Raw genomic sequence first — 16,078 nt, forward strand, 5'->3', positions numbered from 1 at the left:
TGTTACTTCTCCTTTTCCATTTCTAATTCTGTTGATTTGAGTCTTCTCCATTATTTTCTTCATGAGTCTGGCTAATGGTGTATCAATTTTGTTTATCTTCTCAAAGAACCAGCTTTTAATTTTACTGATCTTTGCTATCATTTCCTTCATTTCTTTTTCATTTATTTCTGATCTGATCTTTATGATTTCTTTCCTTCTGCTAACTTTGGGGTTTTTTTTGTTCTTCTTTCTCTAATTGCTTTAGGTGTAAGGTTACGTTGTTTATTTGTGATGTTTCTTGTTTTTTGAGGTGGGATTGTATTGCTATAAACTTCCCTCATAGAACTGCTTTTGCTGCATCCCATAGGTTTTGGGTCATCATGTTTTCATTGTCATTTGCTTCTAGGTATTCTTTCATTTCCTCTTTGACTTATTCAGTGATCTCTTGGTTATTTAGTTGCATATTGTTTAGCCTCCACGTGTTTGTATTTTTTACAGTTTTTTTTTCCTGTAATTAATATCTAGTCTCATAAGGTTGTGGTCGGAAAAGATTCTTGATACAATTTCAATTTTCTTAAATTTACCAAGGCTTGATCTGTGACCTAAGATATGGTCTGTCCTGGAGAATTTCCATGAGCGCTTGAGAAGAAAGTGTATTCTGTTGTTTTAGGATGGAATGTCCTATAAATATCAATTAAGTCCATCTTGCTTAATGTGTCATTTAAAGCTTGTTTTTCCTTATTTATTTTCATTGTAGATGATCAGTCCATTGGTGAAAGTGGGGTCCCCTACGATGACTGTGTTACTGTCGATTTCCTCTTTTATGGCTGTTAGCATTTGCCTTATGTATTGAGGTGCTCCTATGTTGGGTGCATAAATATTTACAATTGTTATGTCTTCTTGGATTGATCCGTTGATCATTATGTAGTGTCCTTCTTTGTCTCTTCTAATAGTCTTTATTTTAAAGTCTATTTTGTCTGATATGAGAATTGCTACTCCAGCTTTTTTCTGATTTCCATTTGCATGGAATATCTTTTCCCATCCCCTCACTTTCAGTCTGTATGTGTCCCTAGGCCTGAAGTGGGTCTCTTGTAAGCAGCATATGTATGGGTCTTGTTTTTGTATTTATTCAGCCAGTCTGTGTCTCTTGGTTAGAGCATTTAGTCCATTTACATTTAAGGTAATTATTGCTATGTATGTTCCTATTACCATTTTCTTAATTGTTTTGGGTTTGTTGTTTAGGTCTTTTCCCTCTCTTGTGTATCCTGCCTAGGGAAGTTCCTTTAGCGTTTGTTGTAGAGCTGGCTTGGTGGTGCCGAATTCTCTTAACTTTTGCTTATCTGTAAAGGTTTTAATTTCTCCATCGAGTCTGAATGAGATCCTTGCTGGGTAGAGTAATCTTGGTTGTAGGTTTTTTCCTTTCATTATTTTAAATAACTCCCTTCTGGCTTGCAGAGTTTCTGCTGAAAAATCAGCTGTTAACCCTGTGGGGATTCTCTTGTATGTTATTTGTTGCTTTTCCCTTGCTGCTTTTAATATTTTTTCTTTGTATTTAATTTTTGATAGTTTGATTAATACGTGTCTCAGCGTGTTTCTCTTTGGGTTTATCCTGTATGGTATTCTCTGTGATTCCTAGACTTGTTTGACTATTTCCTTTCCCATATGAGGGAAGTTTTTGACTATAATCTCTTCAAATATTTTCTGAGACCCTTTCTTTTTCTCTTCTTCTGGGACCCCTATAATTCCAGTGTTAGTGCATTTAATGTTGCTCCAGAGGTCTCTGAGACTGTCCTCAATTCTTTTCATTCTTTTTTCTTTATTCTGCTCCCTGGTAGTTATTTCCATCATTTTATCTTCCAGCTCGCTTACGCATTCTTCTGCCTCAGTTATTCTGTTATTGATTCCTTCTAGAGTAGTTTTAATTTCACTAATTATGTTGATCATCACTGTTTGTTTGCTCTTTAGTTCTTCTAGATCCTTGTTAAATGTGTCTTGTATTTTCTTCATTCTGTTTCCGAGATTTTTTATCATCTTTACTATCATTATTCTGAATTCTTTTTCAGGTAGGTTACCTATTTTGTCTTCATTTATTTGGTCTTGTAGGTTTTTACCTTGCTCCTTCATCTGTAACGTATTTTTTTGTCGTTTCTTTCTTTTTTTTTTTAAATGGGTGGTGCTGTTGTCCTGTCTTACTGGTTGTTTGGCCTGAGACGTGCAGCACTGGAGTTTGCAGGCAGTTGAATAGAGCTGGGTCTTGGTGCTGATATGAGGACCTCCAGGAGGCCTTACTCTGATTGATATTCCCTGGGGTCTGACGTTCTCTGTTAGTCCAGCAGTTTGGACTCGGAGCTCCCACCGCAGGAGCTCGGGCCCAACCTCCAGCCTGGGAACCAAGATTCCACAAGCTTGGCACGTGGTGAAGACCATGGTGAAGACCGCGTATGACACCAGCCAGGCTGATTTCTTCACCTGTCAAAACTACTACCAGATCAGTGATGGGCACTGGTCTTTACCACCTTGATGACAAGGACCACACTTGTGAAAGTTTGTCACTCAAAAACGGACCCAGAGGAGAAGAAATGGCAGCTCTCACCGGGTTCACTCTTGGTGTTGTACATTCTAATGGGTTTAGATAAATGTGTAATAATATGTATCCATCACTATGGTATCATAGAGTATTTTCACAACCCTAAAAATCACCTAAAAAATGTGCTCTGCCTTTTCATCTCTTCCTCCTCCTGAATCCCTGGCAACTTCCACTCTTTTTACTGTCTCCGTAGTTTCACCTTTTTCAGAAAGTCGTTTAGTTGGAATCATACAATATATACCCTTGTCAGATTGGCTTCTTTCACTTAGTAATATGCATTTAAGCTTCTTTTCATGGCTTGATAGCTCATTTCTTTTTAGTGCTGAATAATATTCCATTGTCTGGATGTATCACAGTCTGTTTATCTCTTCACCCACTGAAGGATATCTCGGTTGCTGTTTGGCAGTTGTGAATAAAACTGCTCTAAACATCCAGGTGCAAGTTTTTCCTTAATTCTTTTTTTTTGAGTTTTAATATTTTTTATTGGAGTCTAGTTGATTTACCATGTCACATTAATTTCTGCTGTACAGCAGTGATTCAGTTATACATATATATACATTCTTTTTAAAAATATTCTCTTCCATTATGGTTTATCATAGGATATTGGCTGTAGTTCTCTGTGCTGTACAGTAGGTCCTTGTTGTTTATCCATTCCATATATAAAGGCTTACATCTGCAAACCCCATTCTCCCACTCCATACCTCCCCCAACCCCTTGGCAACCACCAGTCTATTCTCTGTCCTTGATTCTGTTTCTGTTTCATAGATAGGTTCATTTGTGTTGTATTTTAGATTCTGCATGTAAGTGATATCATATAATATTTGTCTTTCTCTAACTTACTTCACTTAATATCATAATCTCTAGTTGCATCCATGTTGCTGCAGGTGGCATTATTTCACTCTTTTTTATGGCTGAGGAGTATTCCATTGTGTGTGTGTGTGTGTGTGTGTGTGTGTGTGTGTGTGTGTGTGTGTGTGTTTGTAGATCTTCTTTATCCATTCCTCTGTCAATGGACATTTAGGTTGTTTCCATGTCTTGGCTATTGTGAATATTGCTGCTATGAACATAGGGGTGCATGTATCTTTTTGAATTATAGTTTCCTCTGGATATATGCCCAGGAGTGGGATTGCTGGATCATATGGTGATTCTGTTTTTAGTTTTCTGAGGAACCTCCATACTGTTTTCCACAGTAGCCAGGGTGCAGGTTTTTGTATGCCCCGAAGTGTTCAATTCCGCAGGTAAGTACCAAGTAGCGCAATGGCTGGATCACACCTCGTAGGACTTCGTTAGGAGTCATGTAAGCAATGGGCCTAGCGTAACGCCTGGCACTCGGTGAATGGTTCTCAAAGTTCGTCTTGCCCCTACTGTGTATGAGGCCCAGGGCAAGCAAACAAATGGAGATTCCCATAGCATATACCTAAATAGGTAAGGTTCTGAAACTACAGCCTTGTCCGTGGCCAGGCTCACGTTTCTAGCCAGATCACCTGAGCTGGAGGCTGCAGGAGCGGCGCTCACCCCTGCAACCTACAAGCTCGAGCAGAGCCGTGTACTTGCTAGGCAGGGTGGGGCACCAGCTGGGCCCAGGACCAGCTCCTGGATGGTGACCGAGTCTGCCTGAACCCCTCATGGGACTGGCCGGGTTAAGCTTTCCAGGGAGTTGGGGCAGCGAGATTCTTCATGCCTCTCTTTTCCAACTCAGATGCCTCTGAGACCCTACTTCCTGAGCAGAGAGGCGGGAGGGAACACAGTTATCTGGGGAGTCCAGCCTCTGAGGCACCTGCTTTGGGTGATTTAGGGCCACCTGGAAAATAGACCAGTGCCTCTTTGTCCGGCTTCCCAAGGGAGGCCACCACCACCTGCCCCACCACAGATTTGGCCCTGTGAGGGTCAGGGGTGGGAGGAAAAGCCCAGTTCAGCACACACGTCCCTATTGCATAATTCTCATTAGCTCAAACTATTCCAGAATTTTCCCCCAAAGCTTCCTTTTAAGACCAAAAAGAAAAAAGCAAATGTCTTTGTGTTTTGGTATTTGTGATGTGCAAGACCTCTGTTGCCTGGCTCTAAGGATGGCCCGGCCCATCGCGATGACAAAATGAGACTTCATTCTGCAGGCATGGGCAACCACAGAAATACCTTGAGCTGAGAAGTCACACGAGGAAGCAGAACCCTTTGGACCCAGAGTACAATTGGGTGGGAGCAAAGGCAGATCCAGTCTAATGCCAGAAAGCAGTGTGTGTTTGGGAGGTCTCCCTGGTGCAGGATGTGCCACCAGTTCTCTCCCTTGGCCCTTCCTGTCCACCGTCCCATCCCCTTGCAATCTTAAAACAGGTCTGTGAGAGCTGGCTTAAGATTTCTTTACTGTTGAAAAATAATTTCCATTTGGTTCTTTTTTTAAAAGTTATAATTATGAATCTTCCCTGGGTTATCTAGGGGAAAAAAAATTGTGTGGAGAAAATGACCTTTCAAGAAATAGTCACCGGGCTTCCCTGGTGGTGCAGTGGTTGGGAGTCCGCCTGCCGATGCAGGGGATGCGGGTTCGTGCCCCGGTCCGGGAAGATCCCACATGCCGCGGAGCGGCTGGGCCCGTGAGCCATGGCTGCTGAGCCTGCGCGTCCGGAACCTGTGCTCCGCAACGGGAGAGGCCACAACAGTGAGAGGCCCGCGTACCGCAAAAAAAAAAAAAAAAAGAAATAGTCACCACTGGGATATGGTCATCCACATTTGAAAACATAGATTTTACTGAAGTCCTTTGGGGTCATTGAGTTGTGTCAAGGTTTCAGCTTGTTTTTCTTTCTGACTCATAATTTAAAAACATAATTTAAACCAAAACAACAAATCCATACCGAGGTTTAAAACAGAAGGATATCCTGCTTCAAGGTTTCAGAGTCCATGTAAAGCAAAGTCACCGAATCTGTTTTTAAACTGAGTTTCCTCTTTCCTGGGGTCTTTTATAAATAAATTGAAGTAAAGGTCCATTTTCTTCCTTCTACTCCCTTTTTCCTTTTTCTTGGTGACCCTTTATTATTCCTACCAGCCTATAGCTTCTCATCATTGTGGTCGCTTCTTCTGACCCAAGATTGCTTTATTTCTCATAAAGAAAAGAGCTTTTCTCTGTTGGGTGGGGATCACTCTGAGCTAACCAGTACTCCTCTTAGAGACTGGGTGGTGTGGAATACCAATCACAATAGAGCAATAAATCATTGTCATTACACAGAAGGCCATTTTGTCCTTGAATAAAGTCTCATCCTGCTTGCGAAGTTACACACCACATTCAGGAAATACAAAACGTGTGTGTTCTTTCAAATGGCCTAAAGTGCACATGCTAACATACACATATTTTTTTCTGGGTTAAAATGCTAGTTTGGCTTTAAAACGTATCCTTTACTAATCATGAAATGAAAGACTGATATTAACATACCCTACTAATTCATATTTTCATAATTTTCATGTTCAGAATTCACATGGATTTTCACATTTAGATTTTTCAAAGTACTGAGAAGGCTCTTTGATAACTGAGATAATAAAACACTAGTAATAAAAAGAAAGAAACATAGTTTGGGTGGGAATCATTCACACATCACAGAGGAGGTTCTGTATTCTTTCCGTCTTCCCATCTTGCAAGTTACTCAAGTCAGTTTCATTTGTGCCCCTTTCAGTTGAGCTTTACAGATATTTTCTCATATGTGTTTGTTTATAGTTTTTCTCTGTCTCTGTTGGGCAGTAAGCTCCTTCTGTCTCCTGGACAGCTGCAGAAAGAGCTTAAAGCAAGAGAAACCAGGTGCTGCCTGGGAGCACTTAGTGTCTCCCATGGGTAGAGGAAGAAGTATTAAAACTATAGCAAACACATGTACGCAGATGCTTCAGTGTAGCTCAGCAAACACCGGATGCCACAGTGTGCCAGCCACTGGGGGTGCAGTTAGGATGCAGATAAAGCTGTTTAAAGTTCTCATGCCATTGGCAATTGCTGCATTCACAGAAAATTCCCGTTGGACGTGCTCTGTTGACATGCAGATATGCATAGAGCGTTATGGGGACACATCATGTCCAGGGGACTCCTGGAAAGCTTCCTAGAAGAGATGACGCCTGAACTGAGTCTTGAAGGAAGAGTAGGAATTAGTCCTGTGAAGAAAGATGGGGAGGTGTGACAGTAGCAACCACGAGCTAAGACATGGAGGAGGAAGCAGTACGTTGTGTGCCGGGAAGTCTAGGGTCTCATGCAGCACAGTGATGAGTGTCCCTCAGTGAAGAGTGATGATGTGTCACCACTAAGTTGTCCCTAATGATATTTATCATAATTTGCAAATATTGACTTCTCCTGTAAGTTGGTGTGAAACCTTAGTCAAGGTTCTGTTATTGACAAGTAGTGTAAGTCTATTTTAAATTACCTTAAGCTGAGATGGTGGATTAAAGGAAAGAATTGGGGTATCTCATGATCCCCAAGGCAAAAATAGAGCCAGGCCCGGGAAAGTTTTCAGGAAACCAGCCATCCATTCTCTCTCTTTTTTTTTTTTTTTTTGCGGTACACGGGCCTCTCACCGCTGTGGCCTCTCCCATTGTGGAGCACAGGCTCCGGACACGCAGGCTCAGCAGCCATGGCTCACGGGCCCAGCCGCTCCGCGGCATGTGGGATCTTCCCGGACCAGGGCACGAACTCACGTCCCCTGCATGGGCAGGCGGACTCTCAACATCTGCGTCACCAGGGAAGCCCCATTCTCATGTTCTACTACAGATCTGCCGCTGCCATCTTGTAAAGCAATTTCAAGGTTAACTCTTTACTGACTATAAATGGCTCCAGCAGAGTACAGACAAGAGCTGATAAAGACAAAAGTGGATCTGAGCATCATCTCCAGGTGGCTTCTGTCTGTTGAGGAGAAAGATGAAAACAGCAGAGTGGAATGATGCTTATTATACCCATGAAATGGTCTACCTTAAAGATTCAGACATCACAGCTTGGGAACTGGGGAGAGGTCACTGAAAAACCCCAAAGGACCATACAACTGAGCTTGTTTTTAATCAAGACTGTAGCCATGATGCAAAGTGGCAACAGAAGGCCATGAGTCCTTCTTTTTTTTTTTTTTTTTTTTTTAATATCTATTTATGCTTCATTTACTTACAGTAATTGCTCAAGCATTCATGTGATCTATATATACTGTTTATTTTAATTGAATAAATATTCTTGGATTAAAAATTTAGAGATGAGGTGTCACAGTAAAGGCCAATAGTTCTTTTTTTTTTTTTTTTTTTTTTTTTAAATGGTAAGTTTTAAGTTGAGAGCACAGTTTTTTATTTATTTATTTATTTATTTTTGGCTGTGTTGGGTCTTCGTTTCTGTGCGAGGGCTTTCTCTAGTTGCGGAGAGCGGGGGCCACTCTTCATCACGGTGCGTGGGCCTCTCACTGTCGCGGCCTTCTCTTGTTGCAGAGCACAGGCTCCAGTCGCGCAGGCTCAGTAGCTGTGGCGCACGGGCTTAGTTGCTCCGCGGCATGTGGGATCTTCCCAGACCAGGGCTCGAACACGTGTCCCCTGCATTGGCAGGCAGATTCTCAACCACTGCGCCACCAGGGAAGTCCCCATGAGTCCTTCTTAACCACATGTCTCATGGGTGGCTGTCAGCCTCAGAAACCCTAACCTCAGAGCACGAGGCATTCACATAGCAGTCGTGTGCTCAGTGAACTGAACGAAGAATCGTCACAAAGTCAATGTTAGGAAACTCAGGTAGATGTGCAAGTTTCTTAGACTAAAAGTAGATGATGAGAAGACAAGGCTTACTTTAGGAACTGCTTATTACACGCCACGCACTTTTCTAAGTGCTGAATTCGTATTAATTCATTTACTCCTCCCAGTAATCCTAGGAGGTGGGAACTATTGACATACTCTTTTTATAGACAGGGACAGTGGAGCACTGAGAGGTTAAGTAGCTTCCTCAAGGTCATACAACTAAGAGAAGGTGGGGCTGGGACTGGAACCCAGGAAGTCTGGTCCCCAGGGGACCTGGGGACACCGGCTGCCTGTTCACCAGTCACCATGTTCCTTTCTCACAATTTACCCACATAGGTTGTAAGAATGAGTTTCTAAACAAAAATGATCCCAGAAACAAATGGATATTTAAATGAACAAGAACTGAAAAGAAGGCAAGTCCATTTCAAAGGAAGAAAATATTGACATGAGGGTTTTCAAACATTTTGGCCGCCATCATCTTACCTTGAACCCAGTTAATATAACAGAGATAAGAGGAGCTGCTCTGGGTGAAGCAAGGGACAGGCACACAAGCCACCAGCTCTGACTGCCCTGTGACCTCTACTTTGACCCCAGGCTGCTTAAAGGACTCGGGGACCCACACCCTACATCAACAGCTGGTTAAAAAGAAAACACTGGAACTGATTCACCTGTCCTTGTTATCTGACTTGGTATCAATGTTAGAGTTTTTGAAAATTTTTTCAACAGTTTGCAACATTTTCATTAGAAGCTCTCCGGTTTCATCATTAAAGCTTCTTATAATGAACTGTTTTGGTTTGGGGTTTGCCTCTCTATCCATTTGAAATAGTACTGACGACCTTACTGAGCACAGGAGAAGAGCTGAGAGGGAGGATGAGGCTGAAAAGAAGAGGGAAAAAGCGAAGTTAAGGCATCTGTGGGGGCGGAGCATGTTGAGAAAGCCTTTGCGTGTATAGATTCTGAATGAAGCAAGTTGCTCTGACTTTGGAAATGAATGGCTGAGAGAGTGGTTCTTTTGTTTATTTGTTTTCTTTACTTTTCCCCTTCCGGTTCCTCAAAAGGAATTCAGGATATTTATTCTTCCTCGGTTATGTTTTTTCCTAAACATTATCTAAACAGTCCACATTCTCTTGTTTGAGTAGTCACCATACCTGCTGAGCTCTTTTTTGCACCTGGAGATCAGGTCACCTAAACTAGAAATTTCCAATATATTTCTTTCTGAGGATGCCTGAACTATACGTCAGAGACTTCCTTTGCTGTTTAAATAAATCCACACAACAGCTACCAATATTTCTTTCAAGATGTAGATTTCTCCTAGCCATTTCAGCTTATATATTTTACTACATTAGTATAACCAGGACCCAATTTCTTCTCCATGTTACTCTCAGAGATGTACTATTACTTCTACCTTCTAGGAATATTGTGGAGGACGGGGGGTGATTAACACAAGAATAATGTCAATTCAGGCAATTCTAGAATTGAACTGGATTCCCTCACTTACTAGTAGTACCTCTTTGGGCAAGTTACTCAGACTCTTGCTGCGTCTAGTTCCTTGTTTGTAAATTGGGGATTAAATAATACCTATTCTGAGCTCTACTGAACCTTAGCAAAATAGATACATTTACCCATATACAGACCTTTCTAGCATATAGAAAAAAAGACAAAGAATCACCCAACTCATATGAGGCTTGTATAACTGGGTTTAAAAATCCACAAAGGTAGCAAAAGAAAGGAAAATTGTAGGTCATTCTTACTTACGAAGATGAGATGAACAATCCCAAAGAAAATAGTTTCAAATCAAAACCAGTGGTGTAAAAAAAAAAAAAAAAAAAAAAATCAATCCTAGGAATATAAGGATGTTTTTGAACCACTAGAAAAATGTTATGGTTAAACACAGTGAATTGAGTGCATTCAGTTAACTCCTTTTTTTCCTGAAACCCCAGCGAAACGACAGTAAAGAAATAAACAAGATATATATATATACCCACAAGGACGAGAGGAAAGGGAGAAGACCTCAGTGGGCAAGAGATGTCAGTGTTGTTTTTTAGGTGATAAAACTGATTAAGGAAGGGCATTGACTCAGCAAAATAGAGACACTGAAAATCTAAATGTCTATGGAGGCTGATTTCAAAGAGTAGAGAGGAGTCATCAGGCCACAGGATTCCTGAAAGGCTTACTAGTTTGTCACCAGGTTCTTAGAAGGTAGAGTGAGGAATGGTCTGGATGCAGCAAGGCAATGGGAAGCATATGAATGGAGAAGTTGGACCTCTAATTGCCCTTCTCCATCCCAGACATATTTTCCAGAGTCATTAAACCAGGGAGCTCCAGACTCCAGTGTACTAGGGAGGATTGAGGGGTGATTGTTTCCAGGGAGGGAGGGAAGGAAGAAAGAAAGGGAGGGAGGGAGGGAGGAAAGGGAAGAAATCAGTCACAGCTAGCATCTACTGAGTGCTTACCATATGCCAGGCTCTGTTCTAAATGTTCTGTGTGTATTAATTCATTTGATCTTCTTAACAACCCACCAGATAGGAGAATAAATGTGCAAAAGTAGCCAAGACAATTTTTTAGAAGAACAAAAAATTGGGACTTGCTCTACCAGACACTAAAACATACTAAAAAGCTATAATAATTTAACAGTATGGTTTTGATGCTGAAATAGACATTTTTGGTTAATGAAACAGAAGTATATAGAAATTGATCCTTGCATATTAGAATGAAGGATATGATAAAAATGACATTTCAAACCAGTAGGGAAAAAAATAAACAATTCAATAAATGGTATTAGGACAATTGACCATATACACACTTGGAAGATATAAATTCCAGATGAATTAAGGGCAAATCTAATATTAAAAATATGTTATAAGCTTGGACTAAGTGATGCCTTCTGAAATAAGACTTGCTTGAAAACACACTAAATGTGTGACTTAGAGCATTGTATTCAGCTTTTTGATGTGTTGTGTTTTTGTTTCTGAATAGAGATGATAATAGTAGAATTATTGTGAAATTTACTCTGATCTAGCAGAGTATAAGTCTCATTTTTTTACATCAAACTTTGTGGTTTAGTTGTTCCATCCAATTCTGCATACCTCAGTCCTCTGGAGACACTGAAATTTTACTTTTCTTGCTGCTATTACCATGTGTGAGTCTAATACACAGAAATTCTCCCTATATTAACTCCTCTTATCTCAGCACCTCTAGAAGTGACAAGAAAATTTTCTCCTTTGACATTTTTGACAAGTTCTCAACCTGCTGACATGACTGCGTGTGAATATGATTACAGACGCCTGGACAAAAACAGGAAAGATCAGCGAATTCTGGTTAGCCTTTGATTTTCTCCTTTTCAGATCAGTTCCCATAAGAAGAAAATTATTGGTTTTATCTAACTTATGGGCCACTTCAACCATTGTCTCCATTCCTTTGCAGTAAGGAATGAATGCTTTCAAAGTGGAAGTAAGAACGTTTTAAGGTCTTTGTTTTTTTTTTTCTCTTGAGCAGTAAGGTAAAAAAATAAAAGGCTGCTTCTTTGGTAAAACTGTTATATTGGTTGGTTGGCTTTTTTTTTTTCCCTTTCCGGATGACCAGTGCTATGACAAAGTAACTCTAGGTCTAGACTCTCAGTTGCAAGTGACAGAATCCAATTCAAACCAACCCAAGGGAAAATTTCTTTAAGGGAATGAATTGGCTTAAGTAGCTGGAAAGTTCAGGGTTGGTTATAGCTTCGGGCATAGCTGATTTATACAGGTAAGGCCTGGCTCCACCTGATCCAAATGGAATGAACTCTTCTGGGAAAGAAGCAGGACCTTCTTGCCAGAATAAGGGAGAAAAGCAGTGAACTAGCCAAAGCAACAGCTGTCCGCAGCAGTAACCGGAGATGTTTCCTGGTTCAGCACAGTGTACGTCTGGTCCCTCTATTGGTGTCTTCTCACTTAGGTTATAGTTTGGATGAAGGGGCTGCAACATCACAGCAGTCTTGCTTGGTCATGAAACCAGTTGCCTGTAGGATATCTGCTTTGGTTCCTTTAATGCCTCTTTGCAAGGAGGCCAGAAAACAAGCTGCCTGCTCTCTGTTTCCCGTTCTGCCCCCATGTTATTCTATTGTGATATTTATACTAAGGAACAATCCATATTTTGTTCATTGTGTGTGTGTGTCTGTGTGTGTGTGTGTGTGTGAGGTTTAATTGGGACAGGATAATGTCCTGTGTATAAATATTGTGAAAAGGAATGCTCATAACCCCTAATAGGATTTGAGTGAAAAGTCTTTTTTTTTTTAATTGTAGTATAGTTGATTTACAATGTTGTGTTAGTTTCTGGTGTACAGCAGTGATTCAGATATATATATTCTTTTTCAGATTCTTTTCCATTATACGTTATTACAAGGTACTGTGATAACGTCTTCTGAATGGGGTTCTGGGTCTCATATTCCTGGTACTGCAGGAAGTTCCTAAGGCTTCATCATCCACGTCTGAAGGTCTGACTGTAATAGTTCTTGAGCCTTGGCCTGTTAGAACTGCCCTCAACACCAGATGAGGGATTGGACCAGCACTGGTAGGGAGTAGAGGGGGTCTCTAACCTCTCTGGGAGCCAGTCTAATTGTTCCCCACTGCAGGGCTGTAACTGAGGCCCGTTGGCACAGCTGACAAATGCTAGGCCCCTCCTGGGGCTCCCGTAGCCACCCCCTCACCCCAGGGAAGTCCAGGAGCATGACTGTCTCCTCCAGTTCCATCTGTCTCAGAATAGGTTCAGGCACCTTCCATGGTTTTTTTGTCCCCAAATTAGGTTTGCTTGTCCTCTCTCTACTCCTTCCATGCCCTCTCCACGCAGACTCGCCCGCCAGCCATTAGAGTGCTTTGTCTCAAGCACAGTGGCAGGAGAGTGGCTCTTGGTAACCATAGGCAACCATGAATCTGTACCAGCTATTTGTGCTATATCTGTAAGGCGCAGTCTCGCCACTGGCCGGGTAGACAGGGAAACGTGCTTTAAAGGCTTTCTTGTACAGTAAAATGTTGTCTCCCCTTTTTCTTTTAGAATGACCAGTCCATGGGCGAGATGCAGATAATTGGAGGTGATGATCTCTCAACACTGGCTGGAAAGGTTCGTTCGTGTAACTATGCTCTGTGTACACTGAGGCATTGAGGTTGCGGGGAAATCAGTGACCTTCATTTCAGGTCAGCACTGTAGTCCATTTTAGGCACTCTCCCAGGTTTGCTAATTCATGCAAATGGATGTGTGAATCCTTTCAATGATTTCTTCTTTTATAAAACACTCCTTCTATCATGCTTCCAAGACCTGATGCGAACCGAATCTTTCGTCTCCAAGCTTCCTTGCATTTTGTTTCAGACAACCTCACATTCCAAACCCCTTAGCATTCCTTCTTCTCTTTCCCTTTCTTTTCCTACTCACCCTTTCAGGTACCTTCTGAAAGGGAAGACTTTTCCTTTGTCTGTCTGCTTTTCTCCTCTCGTCTGTGCCTCAGCACCTAAGCACTTCAGTAAGACATTAAAACAGGTTTGTTGAAATGTTTAAAATTTAGGCAGGGAATAAAAAAAGGATATCTGGAGATTTTTTTCATCTTTCAGCACTTTGCCTTTTTCCCCCCCATTAAAAAGAATGTAGCCCAGGAGATGATGAGGCAGACACCTCCGATGTTAATTTGGAGTTCCAGATCTGCCAGTGCTTAATGATAAAGTGAAAAACTGTTTGGATTCTGACATAAATCCACGCATTTGGGAAGGAAGAGTTGTTTCATCAAGCAGATGGTCTTTGTGCAAATGTGATCTGAAATGCAAGTTTTGCCGTGAATGAAAGCGACACGGAATTTGTTTTTGTTCACCTCTGCAGACGTATCTTGTATTCATTATCCCTGAGCAACTTCAGCTTTCTAAGTAAAACGGATCAGTCTATTATACAAGCTTAATCTCTCATATTTGCGGTTGTTATTGTTTTGCAATGCCCACATGGGGAAAGAAAGAGCAGCCACATTTAATTTTAAAAAAAGGTATAATGACACTAGAAACACTGCAGAGCCACAAGGACAAACTACAGAGCCGCTTACTTCCCTCTCCTCGGAAGATAGCATAGCATCTGAGTGTTAAATTGCTATCTAGTACGAAATTGTGCCCCGCAGAAATTGGAATTAACTTGTTGGTGTTAATAATGTATGTATCACATGGCCACCATTTACTGTTACTACATCAGTGCATAAAATATTATTTGATACTTGAGTATTTTATCCTAGAAAGATAAAATATTCAAAGCAATTTCCAGAAATTCATAACTTCCAACAACCCTGGAGTGGTCTTTAAATGATAAGTCATTTTAGTATTTTGTTGTATGACACTGCCTTGTAAGTTTATTACACAAGAGAATTATCGTACCTTGTGCATTTACCATGGAAGATGTCAATGTGGCAACTCTAAGAATCCCAAAGGAATGCCAAGAAAAACTGTGCACAGAAAAAGTGTAGTCTTTCTCTCCTGCCTTCTAAAATCATCTTCTATTTTGTTTTTAAAGTGATTTTCCCTCTTAAGTGAGCACTGGATATTCCCTTCCTTTAAGACATAGGATAAAGGTTATAATTTTTTTAAAAGAGAGAGAGAGGAGATTGAGGAAAGGGTCGTTTCTTACTGGGGGTGGAGTGAGCAGAGGAGGTAACAAGGCTGTGCCTCAGTTTCCTCACCTACAATTACTGCAAAGACCACCCCCATGATGAGAAAGTAGAGATCATGGAAGTTGAGGTAGGAAAAATGGAAACCAGCCAGCAGTAAGTCCGAACAGGAGTGGGCTTCAGTTTTTTGCTAGCATGACAATTGATTCGTCCAGGTTACCAGGTGCTGTTATGTGGTGTCTTTCCACTCTCCGTGTGTGCATAGACGCATTTCTATATACATTCAGAGGTGTGCTGAGTAGAACACCTTGGGCTTCTTGGGTAAATGTTTTCAAGATGAATCACCATTGATAACCAGGTTCTCAGCTGTCTCGACATGCAGCTCAGGGTCCCTAGGCTCATGTCAGAAGGGAGTGTTTAATGAACCAATGTAGACCACACTCTGTGCTTTCATATATATCTTGAATCTGCCTATGTCTCTCCATCTCCATGGTAACCATCCAAATGTAGACCTTGCTACTCAAAGTGTGGTCTAGGGCAGGCATCAGATCAACTTTCCAGGTAAGGGCCAAATAGTAAATATTTTTCGGTTTTGTGGCCCATATAGTCTTCTGTTCATCGACTTCACTCTGTCATCATAGCATGAAAGCAGAAAGCTGCCATAGGTGAAATGGAAACCAATGGACATGGCTGTGTTTCAATAAAACTTTATTTACAAAAACAGGCGGCAGGCCAGATTTGGCCAATGGGCCATAGTTTGCTGACCCTTGGTCTAGAAACCAGCAAGGTCAGCGCCACCTGGAGGCTTATTAGAAATGTAGTATCTCAGATCCCACCCCAGATATACTGAATTAAATCTTCATTTTAACAAGATACCAGACATGATTCCTATCCACATTAAAGTTTGAGAAGACTAGTCTCTAGGGCGAGACTAGCTCTGTCCCTCTTCTGAGCTGCTGTGAAAATCTAACCAGTCTCCCTGAACTTACCTTCACTTAACTATGCCACCCTGCAAACCATTCTCCAAGAAGCAGTCAAAGGGATCTTCTTAAAATACAAATTGGATCACATCACTTGCCTACTGAAAACCTTTCAGCAGCCTGTCAATTAGGGTTGTCAGACTTAGTAAAAAAAAAAAAAAAAAAAAAAAAAAAAAAAAAAAAAAAAAACCCAATTTAATTTTAATTTTT

At 41.2% G+C, this 16,078-nt stretch overlaps 1 protein-coding gene across 3 annotated transcripts in view; it reads left to right on the forward strand.

The window, feature by feature from the left end:
• Positions 1-16,078, forward strand: part of PRTFDC1 (phosphoribosyl transferase domain containing 1) — a 97,678-nt gene that overhangs the window by 65,821 nt on the left and 15,779 nt on the right. For all 3 annotated transcript variants that reach the window (XM_024765527.1, XM_024765539.1, XM_024765535.1), the window contains exon 5: positions 13,310-13,375. In XM_024765527.1, coding sequence (XP_024621295.1) covers positions 13,310-13,375 — 66 coding nt within the window. The remainder of the gene's footprint in view (positions 1-13,309; positions 13,376-16,078) is intronic.

This window comes from Neophocaena asiaeorientalis, unplaced genomic scaffold (assembly GCF_003031525.2).
Source record: "Neophocaena asiaeorientalis asiaeorientalis breed wild unplaced genomic scaffold, Neophocaena_asiaeorientalis_V1.1 scaffold217, whole genome shotgun sequence".
In the NCBI taxonomy this organism is placed as follows: domain Eukaryota; kingdom Metazoa; phylum Chordata; class Mammalia; order Artiodactyla; family Phocoenidae; genus Neophocaena; species Neophocaena asiaeorientalis.